The sequence below is a fragment of the Microplitis demolitor genome, chromosome 4, assembly GCF_026212275.2.
Source record: "Microplitis demolitor isolate Queensland-Clemson2020A chromosome 4, iyMicDemo2.1a, whole genome shotgun sequence".
In the NCBI taxonomy this organism is placed as follows: domain Eukaryota; kingdom Metazoa; phylum Arthropoda; class Insecta; order Hymenoptera; family Braconidae; genus Microplitis; species Microplitis demolitor.
The window spans coordinates 3409975-3429763 of NC_068548.1; the positions used below are offsets into that span (position 1 = coordinate 3409975).

The following is a 19789-nucleotide window of genomic DNA, read 5'->3' on the forward strand; positions in this document are numbered from 1 at the left end:
TAAAGAGCCCATAATTTGAAATTTTATTAGAGTAAAGTAAGATGTATTACTTACATCACATACAATTGAACCCTATAGAGTGTGCGTAATTGGGAAACAGTTGGGTATATCCAATTGGGACCCAATAGGGATGACCCGATTGGAATCATCTTGGGCTATGGGTGACAACCCAACGTTGGGTTCCCCATTAGAAACCCGATTGGATCCTAATAGGTCTTACAACTTTTTTTCTAATCGGGATTGTGTGTAACTCAGGATAAATCACCATTTCAGACAGCGGATGATGTCACCCTGGTTTGAAATCGTTTTGTTTCATCTCTTGTCACACAATATACTATTGTTCATATACATGCAGGGTAAAAGGAAAAGGAGCGGTAAAAAGTTGAATATTGAAAAAAAGTTTACAATTATTTTGAGTTGTTACAATAATAAACTTCGGTGGGAAACATTTTTTCTTTTTTACTAAACTTCTTTAATCGGGGATACATTGTTTGACAATTAATAAAAGTAAATTGATTATTCAATATAAAACATGAGCGTTGGAGACTTGCACTTTCAGATTTTTCCACACATTATTTTATTGATTTCAACCCATTTTATCTATGAGATCTTCCAAACTGGTTCGGCAGTTGCCTTGAAAGAAATATGAACTACAAACGTGATTGACACAATTACAATGATAGCCTTTAAAAGGATGACACTAATAAAAACAAAAATTAATTATTTGATTAATTTTATTACTTGTTAGTTAAATTATCTTTTTATTTTTGAATTAAGGTACCCGCGGGTAACTATTCTCTTCTCTCCGTATATATTTTATCATCCGTCATATGCTGTCGTAGCGCAGGAGAAATTATAAAAAACATTCTAGTCTTCTGATTTTTAAAAAGTATTGTTGCTAAATTTAAGTGATAATTTATCTCTAATACCAATTGTATTGAGTCTAGTTTAACTATTCCAGTTGGTTTAACCCGTAGGCCTTTTTACCCTACCGTAGTAAAATAAGGCCTATTCGTATGATTTTGGTAAAAGTATAATTTTTTGTTTGTTTATGGTAAAAATTACCATTACTTCATTACATTTTATGGCTGATGCATTGAAATAAAGATTAATGATACATTTCGATGATTAAATGCAATATTCTCGATCCTAATCAAAATTTCCCTTAGCTAGGCCTTATTACCCACCGGTACCTTACTTCGGTGAAGCCCGAAAAAAAGTCAGGGGCTACGAAAATTAAAAAAGTTACGGAGCTTACATTTTGAGAATTTTTGTAGGTTTTTAATAAACCGCTGTAACTTTTTAAATTTCAAATTTACGTGTTTGCGTTATGATACTTTTTTGTAGAGGTTTGAATTTTCTACAAAAAGGTCTTATGGCACGAAACCGTAAATTCAAAACTTTCAATGTTATGGGCCTTTAAACCTAAAAATCAAGAAAACTAAATTTCATGATATTTTCTAGATTGTTAGATAAAACCCTGCACTTTTTTCGAACTTTCCATTTAAAAAAATGTTAAAACAAAATTTAATTTTTATTCAACAATCAAATTTTAAGTCATCAATTAAATTTCGATATCTGTCGTAGCTTAAAGTTTGTTACTTTTTTTTTATTGGATAATAAGTATTACTTACCCAATTTCCGTGACATGCTTCAACTGCACTAGTATAGAAGCCAATAATTAAAATAATTGATAGCAATAAAGTAAATTTGGTCATTTTAGTTTTTTTTTCTGCAAAAATGTTAAGAAATACTTAAATTAAATATTGCATGTAAACTTCTAAGACTATTTAACAATTTACAAATATTTTTACTCTCAAATTTATAGTTTTCTCATAAAAAAAGTTTCTGACTAGAAAATATTTCAGTAAACAATAACTTATTGAGAAATACTTAAATTCTGAATCATAAATAGTTAATAAATAAATCGCAAATGGTTTGAATGTCTAATAACATAAATTTTAGGAAAATACAGCTACACAGAAAAAAAATATTTTCGACTGAAGGTAAATATTCGTGATTCAAGAAAACTTTTTTGGAGACCTAAACTTTCTCAAATAAAGTAGAAATTTTCTCTGACCAAGACGAATTTTTTCTAACCAAGACAAATTCTCTTGGCTCAAGAAAATCTTGACTTGGTTTCCGAAAACGTTTGTCTTCAAAAATATTTTCTTGACTCGATAACTTTTTTTTCTGTGTATATATTCTTAATTGATACGTTTTCTTAATCAGTAGTGACGAATTGAGCTAGTGCCCGAATTAGTAAAAATATCTCTATATTGGTTTTAACGAATACAGCAGTATTCGATATTCTATATGATGAAAATGTGTTTGTATATATTTTTGTAGATTTAGATTACTTAGAGAAAACTATGATAGTGATCTTTAAATAATTCATGAAGATTTTAATCAAAATTATAATTTAAAATTATTTACTTAGGTTTAAACTAACAATGTGAGTATTTGCAAGTCGCACAGATAACTGAGTATTAAGTTTTTTGTAAATGACCGTGATATTTATAGTCAAATATTGTTGCTCATCTTATCGAGCTTGCACAATTGTTATTTTGATCTCTAACACCATACTAAAAAGACGCGAATAGCGTTACATACTTCTTGACTATTACTCTTGAACTTGTGACTTAGAGAAATCTAGTAAGACGTAGGGGAGACCGGGGCACGACGGCCTTCTTAAGCAAGTAATTATTTTTTATGGCTTTTAATCTATAGGTCAATCTAATTTAGCCTTTTACTCGAGCAAATCTATTAAGGTTTTACCAAAGCTCAACAAAAATATTTTTGTTTTTTTTTTTTATTAACAAAGTAGTATATTACACACCTTGGGCAGAAAGTAGGGCATTCTAACCCGCAAAGTTTTCCTTATAAATTAAATTATTTTATATTTTTAATTTATAGATGCATTGCTCATTAAACTTTTTTTTATAAATGAGCTATAAATCCCATACGTTAAGCTTTTTGAGTACAAGTGTGATGTTGAATTCAAGAGTTTCCGGTCAAAATTTACTGTTTGTCCCTAATTTTGAATTTAGTGGAGTTCTTCTCTTATTGATTCGTCAAAGCTTATCGTAACCATCTGAGGTATTGCTAATGGTTGATAGTTTTTAATTATTAACTATTTAACTATTTCAATACCAAACTCTTAAAAAAGGAGTGTTTTGATCGCTTTCAGAATCTTGACATTAAAATGTAAATAACTAGAAACCAATGCGAAATTTCAAAAAACTTTATAGGATGGAATTTGTAAGGAATAAAATTGTCTACAAAAGAGATACCGTGACATTTCATGATAAGTCTGATAGTTTCACCGAAAAAGTAAGAAGATCTCAAAATTTACTATAAATTCTACTTGAAGCTCCAGTAACTTTTGAACAGATGGATTTATCAAAAAATGATAAGAGACTTTTTTGTAGAGCATTCAGTTCTCTTCAAAAATTTGTCTGCAGATTTTTTCTATGGCGCATCCTTAGCTAGTTATAATAATAAGAAGACACCAAAAAATCGTTTTCCATGTTATTCTTATGGAAAATAGAAAAGTGCGATGCGCAACCCCCTAATGTTAATATTAAGAACTCTAATTTTCACAGGCGTATTTTAATATCTAAATTAAACTTTTGAACCTGGTTCCGAGAAGAAAAAAAAATTCTGTAATTTTTGGAAACACCCTATTTTATACCCATGGTATGAATTCATTTTAACGACGCACCAAATTTTAACAACGCACAAAATTTGTTCATTATAATAATTGTTGTTTATCGCTAAGTTAGAAAATGATGAAAGTTTTTTCTCATTAATTAATTAAAGTTCATAAAAATGTATCTATTGATAAATGACAATAGAATAATTTATACGAATTTTTGGCATTTCAAGCCATAATAGAATATTAGTTTTTATTCACCCTTGGGGTATTTCTAACGTGACAAAACAAGATTGATATGACATAAATGTTAATGATTCATTTTCTAACGTGAAACATTATTGCACAGCTGTATCTAATTAATTTGAGTGCTTTCGTGTCACTAATGATTTTTTTCTTCATTCCGATCATTATATTCAAAAATAATTATTTTATTTTTTTCTTGAATGCCCATCTCATGAGGTCACTTGTGATCAATGAGATTTCTTTTACTTACAAGTAAATCTCTAAGATAAAAAGTACACGCAAAAGACGTGATCATCGATAGCTAGGCCAATAATAAAATCTATAAGCAGCAGGTCGCTACCGGCCGTTGGTGAATTTAACAAGTGAAGTAAGCAACTTGTGAGGGAAACGTGAGTTTACAAATTTCGACTAATTTTATAGCAATTGGAAAACTAAAAATTTGGATACACTATTTGATGACTCAAAAATAAAATCCAATTTGTAGCCAGCAAGTTTATAAATTTTTCATTTTTATATAGTGTCTTTATGTCATTTTAATCAAAAGACGTTTTTCATTTTACAGTATTCAAAAGTACGAAAATCTTCATGAATCATCTTGTTGCAATAAACTGAATACTTATTCTTATATTTACTTATGAGTGGTATTGAATTGACATCGAATAATTGTGTCGGATCGATACTGGAAAACAGTCGATTTGACATCAGTTTCTAGACTCAAGCTGGTACTGAAAAGTAGTATTAGTTTAATTTTCGAGAATTCGGTCAGTCTGACACTCGAAAACTGTAACGGTGAAATATCCGTTTCAAGTTTAGGGTAGGCACTGGAAAAGTGTCAATTTGATGTCTAATAATTGAATCGGACTGGCACTGAAAAATAGCATCATGTTGATTTGATCATTCTGTATATCTATTCGATACTGGCTTTAAGTATAATTCCGATTTCGGATGGTGAAGGGTAAGTTGAAGCTGGATTTTTAACAACACTTACAAAGTATAAAATTGTCATCAAGTTGATCGCCGCTACCCTGATAGCAAGAGTTTATCATCAAAAAATCGGTTAGTTGTGATGATTAACTTGATGACAACTCTACACTTTGTAACTGTTGGCTACAACTTGGCTTCAAATTCCTAGAAAGTTTTTCTAAAATTCTATTGTTGCAACTGGTTAACTTGACACTGAAAGTTTTCATAAAGTTGGCGTCAACTTATAGCACACCAAATTATTGCATTCAATTTAACAACAAGTTGCAGCAGTAAACTGATGTCAACTTGATTGTCTTGGACTTTGATAGCAAGACTTTCTTTGTGACTGTTGACCACAAGTTGTTACCAACTTTGTAGAGAAATTGAAGGCAACTTTCCGCCAACTAATGGAATGTCAACTTTTGCAATCAACGTTCAAAAAGAGTTAGCATCTAATTGTCGTCAATTTTCGGAAGTTGCAGCAGTAGATTGACGCTAGTTTGCCGTCAGTTTGGCTTTTAGGGATAATGTAACCATAAAACATGTGTGCACTTATCCAGTGTAGGAAAATCATCGGCACATAGTAAATATCTATTATGTAAAATTTGAACCCTGATAACACTTTCTAAGAAAGTTGTCGCCAGTATGAAGCCGCAACTGGAATGCAAGTTTCTGAGAAAATTGAAAAGAAACTTACCGTCAACTTATGATTGCAAACTTTTGCAAGCAACTTTTGCTACCAACTTTCTCAGAAAATGTCTATCAACTTTGAAAGTACCAATTGTTGGCGGCCAACTTGGTTTCCAATTTCGGCTGCAAGTTTCTCGTCAGTTTCTCGCCAACTTGGCTATCAGAGTATAGTTAATTCTATGACAGTTATCTGATGGTAAAGTAGAATCTTATGATATCAACAAAGTTCAATCATAAAAAAAAAACTTTCCTAATTTAGAGCAAGTAAAAAGTTACGGAGCTTTTCATTAAAAATTAATTTTGAGCACTTTTTTAAGTTTGTATTAAACCGCTGTAACTTTGTAAATTTCAAATTTAAGTGTTCGCGCCATGAGAATTTTTTGTAGAGGTTCGAATTGACTACATGAAAGGTCTTATGACGCGAATTCGTGAATTCAAAATTTGAAAAGTGATGGGTCTTCAAACAGAAAATTCAAGATAACTAAATTTCACATTCTTTGCTCGAGTGTTAGATCAAACTTTTTTAAAATTTTAAATTAATAATTTAAATTATTCTGTCGTAGCTCAAAGTTTATTACTTTTTTATTACTACATAACAATTATTACTTACCCATTGCCCGGGACATGCTTCAACTGCACTAGTATAAAAGCCAACAAATGCAATATTTGATAACAGCAAAGTAAATTTAGTCATTTAAGTTTTTTTCTCCGAAAATATTAAAAAGTATGATGAAAATATGTTTGCGTATTTTTTTGTAATTTTAAATTGCTTAGAGAAAAATTTGTTAGGAATTTTTGAATAAATTATAATGATTTAAAGTTATAGAGATTCAAATTTGCGAATTAATTGAATTACAATTCATTAAATTTAGAATAAAAAATTATTTACTTAGCTATGAACTAACAATGCGAGTATTAGCAAGTGAGACAAATAACTGATTATAAAATTTATTGTAAATAACCGTAATATTTATATTTACAGTGTTATTGTTTATTTTATTGAGTTTTCACAATTGTTATTTTGATCTCTCGCTCAATACTTAGAAAATATAAATTATGTCTCATATTCATTGATAATCGCTCTTGATCCTGTGACTTTCAGAAATTTGGCAAGGCGTAACTAGAATAAATTTTCTAGTGCTTTTTTACTGAGGCGACTTTGTAACAATGTCAAGAATTATCAAGAGTGATCCGAGAATGTTGTCCTTTATAGCGGATATAGTTTTTACAGTGCAATACTCCACTTACGGTAAAATATCGCAGTCCGACCGAAACTTTGCGGTAAATTACCGCACGACACGGCAAATTTACGGTAAAATAGCGCGCCATTATACCGTAAATTACCGTACGTTTACCGTAAACGACGACATTTTCCCTAAATTGACGTTAGATTTAAAAATAAATGTTTTTATTTTTACTGAAATATTAATTGGAGTATACATCATTTGACTAGATAACAATAATACCGAAAGAAAAAAAATTGTAAGCAATGTTTTGTTTGAACGTAAATATTCGAGGTCTTTACGTTTATTTCATTTTCAAACATTTGAGTATTTGTTTAAGCCTTTTACAAAACAACTACTCAAAATTTTCGAATTTATATTTTTATTCATTAGACATTGATATTTTTGATAATAATACTGTCGAAGTACAAAAGATGAATTTAGTTTTATATCTTGTTGGGGTATTGAAAATTGACTCTATACTACGTTACATATTACCACTTATAACATAGTAACCATTCCTGTGCTGGGCGCACTGTGAAAAATTCCCATTAAATTTTACTATGGGTACATTGTAACCCCGAACCATAAGAAAACTGGTACAAAATTTACGAGTGTCCCATAGTAAACGAATGCGCATAGGTTCCAATCGTGTCGTCTGCGCATACCGTTTACTATGGGACACTTGTAAATTTTGTACCAGTTTTCTTATGGTCTGGTGTTATAATGCACCCATAGTAAAATTTGTTGGAAATTTTTCACAGTGCAGGAATAGTTATTTTCAGTTACATGCGAACTACTATTGAAAAAATTAGTTCCCGCTAAACAATAGTCAGAAATGTCACTGAAAACAACAGTTTCTGCCCAACACAGAAATGGTTACTATGTTGAACGACAATAAAATGCATTTGTTCGGGGAGTCTTTCGCATCTTTTCACAGCGTCTATACCTATTATATACTCTCTAAACATGAATAAGTGAAATAAAAATGAATAAGTGAATATTCACTAATTCTGAGTGCAAACCGAACTACTTATTTTAAAAAGTGGTTCGGTTCGCACTTAAAATTAGTGAATTTTCACCAATTTCACTTATTCATGTTTAGAGTATAGTAACACATCTACTGCTGAAAGAAACCTGTATTATTTGGTGAGCAAACGATAACTAATACGATAACCAGTCGTGTTTTCGACATAATGTGTTACATAATAATGGTTTCTATGTTGAATCGTACTCAGTCGTATGTGAAAACGATCCACCCCTATTATAACGAGAACTAGTAATACTAAAATCAGTTTCTACATAAATTATGATCATTCTTGTGTATAGACATGCTGTAGTACAGTAACCATTCCTATTTATTTTCCTCCGTGTAGTCCTGAAAGTAAACCTCTTTATGAATCAGGGGTATACTTGACACGAATCAAGATACCACTTAATTGAAACATTTTTTTTTTTATATTATATATGTTATATTAGTTGATACAAGACAATAAACTTAATTACTTACGTCATAATATTCTAGTTGTCTAAAAGTCACTTAATAAAATATAAATCATCATAATGAAAAGATTTACATACATAAGTATTCAAATATTAATAACTTTATTAGAATTAATATTTATGATTACTGTTGTGGGTTTTATACTGTATCACATATACAGTTTCTATGCGGAACGTTTCTTAGTTTATAGGCAAGCATTTTCAAAAAAACCTATATTCCTAAACTCCGCAATATCATTGGATGAGAAGATTCAATTGTGGAATTATTTGCATACGATACAAACCAATAATGAATTTAATTAATAACGAATTTGATGATACAGAGTTCGATAAATCATAGTATTCAAATTATGACTACGTATTACAGAAAAACTTTCAACAGTACTATAAGCATTCTTTGGCTTACAAATTACTTCACTTTGTGACGAGCATTTTACATTTATGATTGTTTTGAAAAATTATATTACATATAAAGATAACTTTTAAATGATATTGAAATTTCCAATGACAAAAGTTGCAATGTCTTGAGCGTAATACATTTAACTTTCGTCTCCACATTTGTGATTTGTTTTTGGATACATTTTAATGACAGTTAATAATTGTTCTAATATGAAATATAGCTGTTTATCCAATCAAGGTAATGAAAAACTTTTGTAGTTACATCTGGCTTTCCTCCTGCACACAATTGTCCAAATGAAATAATTCCAATTTGATAATGATTAGCAAGTATGGGTCCTCCTGAATCACCCTATTAAATCATAATTTAGTAGATTATATTATACTATGAATTGAAGACACAGCATTTTACTATGGGAATATTTTTTCTCTGTTAACTTTCTTTACATAAATTGGAAAAATATTTAAACTTATTATATATACCACACAGCTGCCTCGTCCGATGGAAGTTGATATGCAAATGTGACCATTATTGATATATTTCCATTCTCGCGTACATTCATGATGGTCAAAAATATTTAAATAGATTTTTTGTAAGTGCTCGGAAATAGGTCCGCTAAACTGAAATTCACTATTTTATAATTTATTTCGATTTTTAAGAATAACTGTTACCAAATCATTCACCTCAAGTTTTCCCCAACCGATCATTGTTACTGGATACTGATCTGCATTGATATCTATGGGAGTGAGCCGAACTGGTTGAACTTTGTAATTAAATAATATCTTCTGAGTTGTTCGAAGTAAAGCAATATCATTGGAACGAGTTTCAAAATTGAATGTGTGAACTATGGGAAATTGAACGAAATATACACTTCCTGCTTCATGCAATGAAGTTATACCAGCTACTATAGTAAATAAAAATGGCGAAATTCTTGAAAAATTATTATTATTATTATTATTATTATTATTATCCGAATAAGAAAATTATATATGCAATTGCCAATTATATATATTATATAATAATATGTGGAAAATGGCCCAGTATAATTACATATAATTATATGTAATTTTATACGATGTATATAATTCATATATGATTATACGTATAAGACAATTATATATATTTATATGAGATTAGATATAAATTGCATATAATTATATGGATTTAAATAAAATATATATAATTTATATATGAGTATGTATATAAAACCATTATATATATTTATGTAAAATAAGATATGAATTGGACATAATTATATGAATTTACATACAATTTATATAATTACATTGCGGCATTTTCAATATATCATTATATATAAGTACATATTATTGTATATAATTATATATGGACTGTTAGATATGAATTGCATATAATTACATATAATTTTTTTCTGGGGAATTATTATTAATATTCTATAATCATGTATAGTGTATGAGGTTAGTTTTAAGTGAACTATCCATACGTTACCTCACTAAACAATGCGCTGCTGAAAGAATATAACGATTTGAAACAATTGTACCTCCGCAAACATGTATATTACGAAATCTAATAGATACGATGTACGGAAATTCGCCATCAGAACTATTTTGACCACCGACAACACGCGTCTGTGATTTTACCAAATTTGTAACTACAATCAATAATATTATTAATTATACAGCTCAATTTTTGATCATCATACTATTATTTATTGTGTTAATTACCATGACACGTAATGAGAATAAAACTAATAAATATCCTATTTTTGAATAACTTCATAGTTATCCAACTGCATGGAGTATGGCAGTAACTGTCTCAAATAACCCGAACGATAAAGTTTATTTCCCATTGTAAGCTTATCAAAACGAATGTGATATTAGTATTTGTGTTCAAACCCATACCATAGTTTACTAAATATTCGAGATTAGTTATTAATTGAAACACATTATTTCTTGGAACATACGATAATTTTAGAAGCGTATATTTCAAAAGTTGTTTTCTTCGAAAAATTTTTTTTAGAAAAAAATTTTTGAAAAATTACAGGTAAAGTAGATGTCAGCAAAAACTTTATAATCCTAAGAAAAATTTCCTAAAATGCTAAATGTATTAAATTTAAAAATTCATTTAGATCTAATGTTACAACTAATCAGATATATAATTATATGACTTAATATAACATCCATAGTTATTTTTAGAATTTCAGCATAGGAATAATTACTTTGTCCAGAAATTTTTTATATAAATTCCGTTTCTTAAATAATAAACGTGATCCAGAATTTTCATAATAACTGACTTTATTTAGTTAAGATTACGTAGAGTATATCTAACATTTACATAGCGGTAAAAGTTATGAAATTAATATAATACTTTCTATGGTGACAAATTTATATAAATTACTATCAATTTGGTTCATCTCTGAATAATGCGTCTAGTTTATCTGATAGGTTTATTTGATACCTTATCACTATATGTGAGGATGTCTACATATGATAGGTAGTTTGATAAACCCGATATTTAACCAAAAGTAGTTTATTAGATAATTTTTAATGGCTTTTTTCAGTTTTCAAACAAAAAAACACTGCATTCTACTTAAGTCTTAATTTCGAGAACAAACAATTTATATCAGTTTTCGAATGATATAAAATCATTACTTTAACTAGTATTCTACATTTCGTGACAACTGAAGTAGTTATTTTGTCTTTGACTAACGCTGTATTATAATCGTGAAAATGATGTTTGTATATTTATTGTTGGTATTCATTACGATTAATATCGGTACCGTAAGTGAAGCGAATCGTTTTTCAGATTGTGGTGATTTTTATTATTTTTACACCGCGCAAAATTTAACTGGTAATTATAATGTATTTTTTTGAATTTTTTCATTTCTACAATTATTATATTGGTTTTATTCCACCAAAATAATTAAGATTTTCATCGTAATTAATAAAAAAAAATTATTTGCGTTTGAAATCAGTAGATTGTTTTGGAGATTGTATGTAGGGTTAAAACGGGTTGATTTCCAATTTTTGTTACTTTAAATAAAAACGTTTATGACTTGCAGTGCTGGAATGTAAACTCGTTGAAATACGCGTGATCGCAAAATACTCAACAAGATACAATCATTGGCCAATCGCTATAGAAGCACCTAATGAACCATTAATTTATTTGAACCTTCGTAAAATCGATGGCTTGACGAGCAAAAATACTCCTATTTATTTCGGCAATAACAACGGCACTACTGATTGTGCAACTACTTATGAAAAATCTACTTTGAAATCTGTAACTATTAAACAATAATTTTAATTGTACACTGTGAAAAATTTCCAACAAATTTTACTATGGGCGCATTGTAACACCGGACCATAAAGAAACTGGTACGAAATTTACAAGTGTCCTATAGTAAATGGTATGCGCAGATGACACGATTGGGACCTATGCGCATACGTTTACTATGGGATGCTTGTAAATTTTGTACCAGTTTCCTTATGGTCCGGGGTTACAATGCACCCATAGTAAAATTTAATAGAAATTTTTCACAGAGTATGAATAGTTGAAAATGAAATGACGTCAATTGCATTAATGAAATTATTATGTTACAGGCACTTTCTAGTTTTAATTACATTTTTATGTTTCAAGATTATGATAGTAGAGCTGCAATAACAATATTTTCCGATGATAATGACAACTATAATATGGTATGATTTTCAAAATTAATATGATGTTAATAACTACTATTCACCTATACGGAAAAACTAATCAACTCTAATGAAAATTTATCAGTGTTAACAAGTTTTTGATAAATCAATGTTTATAGTTTAGGCGCTATATTACCTTTCCGTATACATTGGTAGTTTTTCAATTACAGAGCATAATGCGACTCAATGGCGCACAATGCCGAAGTGTGCTGATGCTTAATTGGAACGTGAATTAGTTACGACAAGACGAAAGCTTAAAAAAATTTTCTCATTCAACGTTGAGCATTATGCTGCATAATGCGCTCTAGTGCTGTAATTGGAAAACTACCATTTTGAGCTCCTCGGTTAAAGTAAGATTTTTTAAATGTATTTTGGCCCGTAGAATTCAAATATCGCATTTTGTTTGAAAACCCGGAAGATCAATTGTTCAAAATTTTTTTTTTTTTTTTTTTTTAAGATATTTTGAACAATTCAAAAACAAAAGTTGTTCTTATGAAATTTCACTAAACTCAATAATTTTTGAGTTATGAATTTTTGAAAATAGAACATATTCAATTTTCATAAACTTTGAGCGTCAATTAAATAAACACGAACTAATTAATTTATGACTTTATATACATCATCGGAAAGAGCATTCTCTATACTTTTCATTTATGCTTAAATAATGCGAAAAATATAAATTTATCGTTCTCAAAAAAGCATTTGAAGTTAATGCTTTCTCAACAGTAAATCATTTTGACATTTGTAACTTTTTCTAGGAGGGATTCATCGGCAATTATATTTTACGACAAACTGTTGACAGAAAATATATTCTATTAAAAGTAACATTCCCTCTAAGTGAAATTCAAAATAATGGTAAATTACACTAAGTTTGACTTTATACCTTAAATATACACTACTGCCAGTGAATTTAAATATTAATCAGTGTTTCATTTCTAGAATATATGAAATATAAAAAAAATGATCGATTTGCAACGTGTAATCTAAGTTCATCTGTCGATGCTATAGATGTCAAAATTTTGGTTGCTTTAGACTGGACTTCAATTAAGTAAGAATATTTTATTTGAATCCACTTATAGATCACAAATAAATTTTTATTGAATTCAGATTGATTTGTAATGATGATGTACGTTTTTGATCTGTTTTAGGCAAGAATCAGTATCCCAATCATTACAAAACTTACTAGTCTACTATAATGCAGTTAATATGTTGTTCCGACCGTTCATATCACCAAAAATTAAACTGATTCTTTCAGGTGTAATAATTCCAAAGGTATGTAACTATTTTACTAATATATGAAACTCATTCTTATCATTGAATATGTTCTGTTTTAGAATGAATATTCATCCCCTTACTTTTCGAAGAATCAATTTAAAAGTTCAAATAACAGCTATATTAATTTTAATGCCATCAATGAAAATATGAGGAAATATTTTTTAAGTGAACAAGCAAACGTATTTCCGAAAGATTCATTTGACATTATTATCGGAATGACTAAGTAATTACATTTAGTTTAAGCATTATTCAAATTATTAACCTTTTGCAATACCTGCTCTTTTCAATTTTTGAGCACTAGATAATTCGCTATTTACTTCACATGTAGCATAAGTTACTATTTTTATATTCTTAACTGGGTTTTCGTTATTTCAGCTTACCATTTTGCGATATACATTACAATTGTCAATATTATGGTTAGTACCCCATTAATAAGATAAATTTCATTAGTAATTCTATAGCTTCTCTTTCTTTAAAGGTGTGTCGGACCAAAGTGTAATCTATAATAGTATCTCTCATAAAAATGAGCCAGCACGTATAGTAGGTGTAGTACGACATCCCCATTTTCAAGGTAGTTATGCTGTTGTTGCACGTGAAATCGCTCATATGTAAGTATTACTACAATCAGATAAATTAATTACTTGCATGAAATCTATAATATAAGTTTTGATTATCAGCTTAGGAAGTTCTTATAACACACCTTATTATGCTTTCGATAATTGTAATGGAATCATGAACAAATTTGTAAGACCCGACGAATGGCCGTTGGAATGGTCAAGGTGTAATATTGATGATATGTCTATTTACTTCAGGTATGAAAATATATATTAAAATTGATAAATCAATTTTTCGATTTTTATGTAACTTGGTCAAAAAATGACGATTTATCCACGTCGCAACGATGCGATATGAGCCTAAGGTTTGTGGTGTATGCTTATGAAAACGATTTAAAATACAGTAGACGCTCAATAAAGTTACGCTTTGAAAAGTTATCTTCCCCTTAAATGACCCCGCACTCTATATTGTTTTTTGGAAGGAATTAAGGGGAAATTGGTGATGAGTGGCCTTTTTTATAATTGTGTGGTAAATGTATGTGAGTCGGTAAGCTAGAAGTCTGACATAGTAAATAAAAACATAACCTAACCTTTATTAAGCATTAAAATGCGATATAACTGTAGAACGTAGTTAATAATTGTTTTTAATAATTATTAGTAATAATTGGTCATATTATATGATTGTTATGATAACAAGTATATTATAATTCATTGTTTTCTTCTTTATTAGTTTTTCATACATTTTCAAATTTCGCGGGAATAAACACATATACAAGTTTTATTTAAGTGTGTTAGTGAATGCAGGTTATCGCCGGCTATTGGCTATGAAATCGTTTGTTACCCTCTCAAGATCCGCTTTGAAAAGTTACACTACCCCCGAGAGTGTAAATTTTATTGAGCGTCTATTGTAAGTTTGATGGCTAACCTAAAAGCGAGTACGCTATACTTCATGAGTTTTCCTAAAGAATCGTCACAAAACTTAGGAAAATATCGTAAAGCCATGATGTTTAATCTTTAATTACAAAATATTTACAGCCTCAACCAATCATCTGGATTCTACAAAAGGAATTGAACAGTATGATAATAAGTGTATTATAGTAACTAAGAGAAACAAACAAAACGACTTATAAAATGGAAAATAACGAAATGACAAAATTTTTTAAATAAAATAACTTTATTTTTAGCATTACATTTTAATCCAAAAATATATATATTCGCCTTCACAATGAAACATTTGCTTTCTTAAATATCTATACAATACTTTATATATTATAAATGAATTATCGCATCATAGTTTAGTAGGAGAAAAGATAATTCGACAATTCATCCTATACGGACAATTTTTTTTTATCTTATCACAAAAGGTTTAACAATTACTTCTTTTGCTTCACGTTGGTGTAACTGACTAATGCCAACCGTTGGCGCTGCTAATGCTTCGCGACCGCAATATTTTAACTGAAAAACAAGATCATTACAATGATTAATATTTAATAGGATGATTTCGTGACCAGATATACTTTATAGTTATCTGGTTCGATATAACTACTCAAAAATGATAAGAAACGTTACCCGTAATCCACATAAGTTTTCAAATCGTGGTTTGACGAAACTCCAAGCCCCCATATTCTGTGGTTCTTCTTGACTCCAAATGAAACATTTAGCTTTGCTATATTTTTTCAGTTCTTCGTTCAGTTCTACTATAGGAAAGGGGCAGATACTTTCTAGTCTAATAATTGCTGTATTCTGCAATCCGGCTGTTTCTCTCTGGTTTTCCAATGCATAATAGTGTTTTCCACTAACAAGTATAACTCTCTCCACATTAGACTCATTGACTTTGTCATCGCCAATGACATTTTTGAACTGTGTCCCAGGTCCCATGTTATTCAACAACGACGTCGCTGATCGGTGCCGTAGTAAATTCTTAGGTGTGACGATGATCAGAGGTTTTCTAAAATTTCTTATCATCTGAAACAAAAATAAATACCTTCAAATGATTTTTCTAAAGCTCTTGAATGCGTTTTGAACGAAAACTCAAAACCTGTCTTCGAAGAAGATGGAAGTATTGTGCTGGCGTAGTAGGATTTGCGACCTGCATGTTGACGTTGTCACCATCAGGAACGTATTCTTTGCTATCCGTTAACTGCAGAAATCTTTCTATCCGACATGAACTATGTTCTGGACCAGCGCCATCTAATCCATGAGGTAACAGCATTGTCAATCCACTGCTCGTCATCCATTTTGTTTCACCACTTGCTATGAATGTATCGATCACTATTTGGGCGCCATTGAAAAAGTCACCATACTGAGCTTCCCATATTGGTAGCATTGATGGGGATGTTATACTCATTCCATATTCGAACCCTAAAACTGCTTCCTCTGACAGTATACTATTCGCTAATTCTATTTGACCAGTTTGTCCTTCGGCCATAAAATTCAGTGGAATGTTAATTTCTGTGGAAGAAAAATTGTTGTAAGCAAACTTATTGGTCAACTAAAAGTCACTTTTTTATTATCGTAGACAAAAACTATTACCTCCTGTTGTTTGATCGACTATCATTGCATGGCGATGGGAAAACGTACCCCGGCCAACATCTTGACCACTCAATCTAACATTATATCCTTGATATAATAAGCTGCCGAAAGCTGCTGCTTCAGCAGTAGACCAATCCAACGGCTCGTTTTTATCCAATTTTTGTAATCTTGATTTTATATGATTTTTGAGCAAAGTCGGATTTACATCCTACCAAAAAATGTAAGGATCAAATTATATATTAATGGTTAAAGCTACGGTGAAATCTATGGACAGTTCATAAGTTCTGAATATTACCACATCGTCCTTCAAAGTGACACTTTTACGAATAATAAATCTTAGAAGATCTAAATCTACACCAGTATCCCAACTGGTCAAGGTTGACTTCGCTTGAGAAAATCCAGACCATCGGTGTGTGAAGTAAGTCGGTTGCGGAACAAAATTGTCAGTTTGTTTCAACGCATCATTCAACCAAGAAGTATGCTTTGTTTTGATTGTTTCACATTCTTCTTTTTTTATGACATTAAGAGTTTCCAATTGTTCTTGATACTGATCTGGAACTGATCTAGAGTAATAAATTATGAACATAAAAATTTATATTGAGTCTCGTAATGATCTTTCCAGTTTTCAGAAAGATCTACGTTTATTTAAATTGTTGAAGCTATTAATAGATTACTCTGCAATCTTCGAAAAGTTATTTGATGCCAAATTTCGATAATAAAATAGTATATTCCACATCAAGAAAGAAAAGTACGATGAACCAGCCTCCTCCACAGGACAAGGATTCAAACTTTCGATACAGATTTGGTAAAACAGTATGCGTATAGGAATCCATCGGAAAACGCCATTTCGGAACCCACATAGGAATCTAGGCTGTATTTCTACAAGGACTTATTGATAAGGGAAAGGGAATAGAGGAGCGTCCCAGTCTACAAGAATGTCCTCGGTTTCAACTTGGTTAGGCATCGCACGATAGGAATGTCCTATTATTTTCCTTGGTGTACAATATACTAATTTGTTTATTCATACCTTTTTTTAAACTCTTTCAATTAGAATTATGTGATTAAACCAAGTTCTTACTTTCGGCTTTTGATAATTTTGTAAATTAATGGGTTTGTGAACGTAGGATCATCTAGTTCATTGTGACCCCACCGTCGGAAGCAATTAATGTCGACAAAAACATCTTTGCGAAACTTTCGTTGGTAGTTAAAAGCGATGCGTGTTGCACGAACAACATCTTCGGGCTGATCTCCATTGACATGAAGTACTGGTGCAGATATCATTTTTGCTAAGTCCGTACAATAGCGAGTAGATCTTCCCCAATATGTCGGTGTTGTGAACCCTAGCTGATTATTGACCACCATATGAATGCTTCCACCGATTTCGAAATGTGGAACTGCCGTTAAAGCTAAGCTTTCTTGATTTACGCCTTGGCCAGAATATGCCGCATCTCCATGAATCTACTCGAGTAAAAGGGACTGATACAATCTCCTTGAATACAATTAGCAATCGGTAGCAGCTACCGCTTATTTTTGTAGCTGCTGCTGAAAATTGATCAGTAGCAGCTACCATTTATTTTGGTAGCTGCCGCTGAAATTTAATCAGTAGCTGCTACCAATTTTTTTTCCATATGCCAGAAAATAATTTATTAGAAAAAAAAAATACTTTGTTAAAGTATAACACACCTGAAGATTGAGAGTTTTATCACTCCACTGTGAATTAGGATTATCAGAATATCCACCTTCTTTAATTTCTTGCATAACGGCCCGCGTTTTACCCATGGAAACAGGATTAACTATTTCCAGATGTGAAGGATTATATAACATTGTTACGTGAAATTTTTTAGCATCAACTTCTAAGTCTATTGATGATGTAAAATGACTTGGAACATCTCCTGTTGCTTGTACACCATCCGGAAACTCTGGAAGACCTCGAATTTTCCGGAAAAGTTTTTCTGGTGGAAAGTTCAACATTCCTGTCAAAACATTAAGCCTTCCGCGATGAGGCATACATAGTATGATATTTTCAAGGTCATTTTGAGCAGTTAATTTGAAAAATTCATGCAAAAATGCCATCATTGATTCAGCCCCTTCTCCACCATATCGCTTAAATGTTACAAATTTAACTGCCAAGAAATCATCGAATGCTTGACTCTTAAGCATTTCTGTAAGGATTGACCTCCGTGTTTTGTAATCTAAAATAGAATTTTCTGAAGATTCTATTTGTTCGGCAAACCATTCTCGTTCTTCTTGAGTCTGCCAATAAAAAAACAAATCATCTACTATAGTCTGATCATAATTATTCATAATTGTTATTCAAATAAAATCATTTACTAAATATAGTTTTCATCTTACAGGCAGAATTATTTTGAGAGCAGCTTTGTTATCAATTCATAACATTATCTTAATCTTATACACAGCATAACTTACCTCGAGGTAATTGAACTCTGCACCAATAAAATTACAATAAATATTATCAAGAATTTCTACAGCCTCTTTAACAGTTCCTTCAGTTTTCGAAGTATTTAATATTCCAGTAAAACTCACAACGTCATTCAATTCAAGGCCATATCTCTTAGGATCTAATTCGATTAAATTTAATGGTCTCGTTAGTGCTATCGGATTAATGTTCGCTTTCTGATGTCCGTATTTTCTATACGCACTAACTAATCTGTAGAAGTTACTAAATTTTATACGACTAGCTAATGAATTTTGTGAAACTAAAAAGGTAAAGAAAGAAAAAATTTAACATCCGAACATCCGAATGACCGCTTCATATTTAAATACTCATACTCACTATCATAATATTTAACCTTTTTTTGCTTGCAACCATAGATAATATTTTTTCCATGATAACCACATTTGAATAATTTATTAAATTTTAACAACTTTTTTCTAGGGTTGACGAATGTTATGAACTTGCCACAATGCATTTTTTTATTGAACTTTATGATCACCAAAATTAACCAATACTGATCGAAGACGGTGATGAAAGTAACTGAGTATCATTTTTTCAGCTCTGTCTTAATTTATCATCGCCGTCTTTATCACTATGGTAGTATAGTAGAACGTTCGAACTT

The 19789-nt window shown here is 30.5% G+C and overlaps 3 protein-coding genes and 1 long non-coding RNA gene across 4 annotated transcripts; 1 reads left to right on the forward strand and 3 right to left on the reverse strand.

Annotated features, from left to right (window-relative positions):
• Positions 1-495: 495 nt before the first annotated feature.
• Positions 496-2473, reverse strand: LOC128667571 (uncharacterized). The gene is made up of 3 exons (XR_008403505.1): positions 2437-2473; positions 1635-1732; positions 496-700 (listed from the first exon to the last, which is right to left on the reverse strand). It is a non-coding gene; the product is annotated as an uncharacterized LOC128667571 (long non-coding RNA).
• Positions 2474-8270: 5797 nt separating this feature from the next.
• On the reverse strand, positions 8271-10447 carry LOC103574910 (chymotrypsin-2). The gene is made up of 4 exons (XM_053738630.1): positions 10381-10447; positions 10145-10307; positions 9160-9307; positions 8271-9028 (listed from the first exon to the last, which is right to left on the reverse strand). Exons 1-4 carry the CDS (start codon positions 10433-10435, stop codon positions 8885-8887), a joined length of 510 nt encoding a protein of 169 aa, XP_053594605.1. The 5' UTR covers positions 10436-10447; the 3' UTR covers positions 8271-8884.
• An 840-nt stretch (positions 10448-11287) lies between these two features.
• Positions 11288-15369, forward strand: LOC103574890 (disintegrin and metalloproteinase-like protein-2). Its single transcript, XM_008554451.2, has 11 exons — positions 11288-11506; positions 11718-11935; positions 12256-12351; positions 13110-13206; positions 13291-13399; positions 13500-13623; positions 13686-13849; positions 14002-14042; positions 14105-14234; positions 14304-14438; positions 15216-15369. The coding sequence occupies exons 1-11, from the start codon at positions 11386-11388 to the stop codon at positions 15250-15252; spliced, it is 1272 nt and encodes a 423-aa protein (XP_008552673.1). The 5' UTR covers positions 11288-11385; the 3' UTR covers positions 15253-15369.
• A 27-nt stretch (positions 15370-15396) lies between these two features.
• On the reverse strand, positions 15397-19759 carry LOC103574888 (probable 2-oxoglutarate dehydrogenase E1 component DHKTD1 homolog, mitochondrial). Its single transcript, XM_008554449.3, has 9 exons — positions 19507-19759; positions 19140-19429; positions 18396-18965; positions 17791-18170; positions 17008-17275; positions 16713-16920; positions 16219-16631; positions 15750-16145; positions 15397-15635 (listed from the first exon to the last, which is right to left on the reverse strand). The coding sequence occupies exons 1-9, from the start codon at positions 19640-19642 to the stop codon at positions 15528-15530; spliced, it is 2769 nt and encodes a 922-aa protein (XP_008552671.1). The 5' UTR covers positions 19643-19759; the 3' UTR covers positions 15397-15527.
• Positions 19760-19789: the final 30 nt, after the last annotated feature.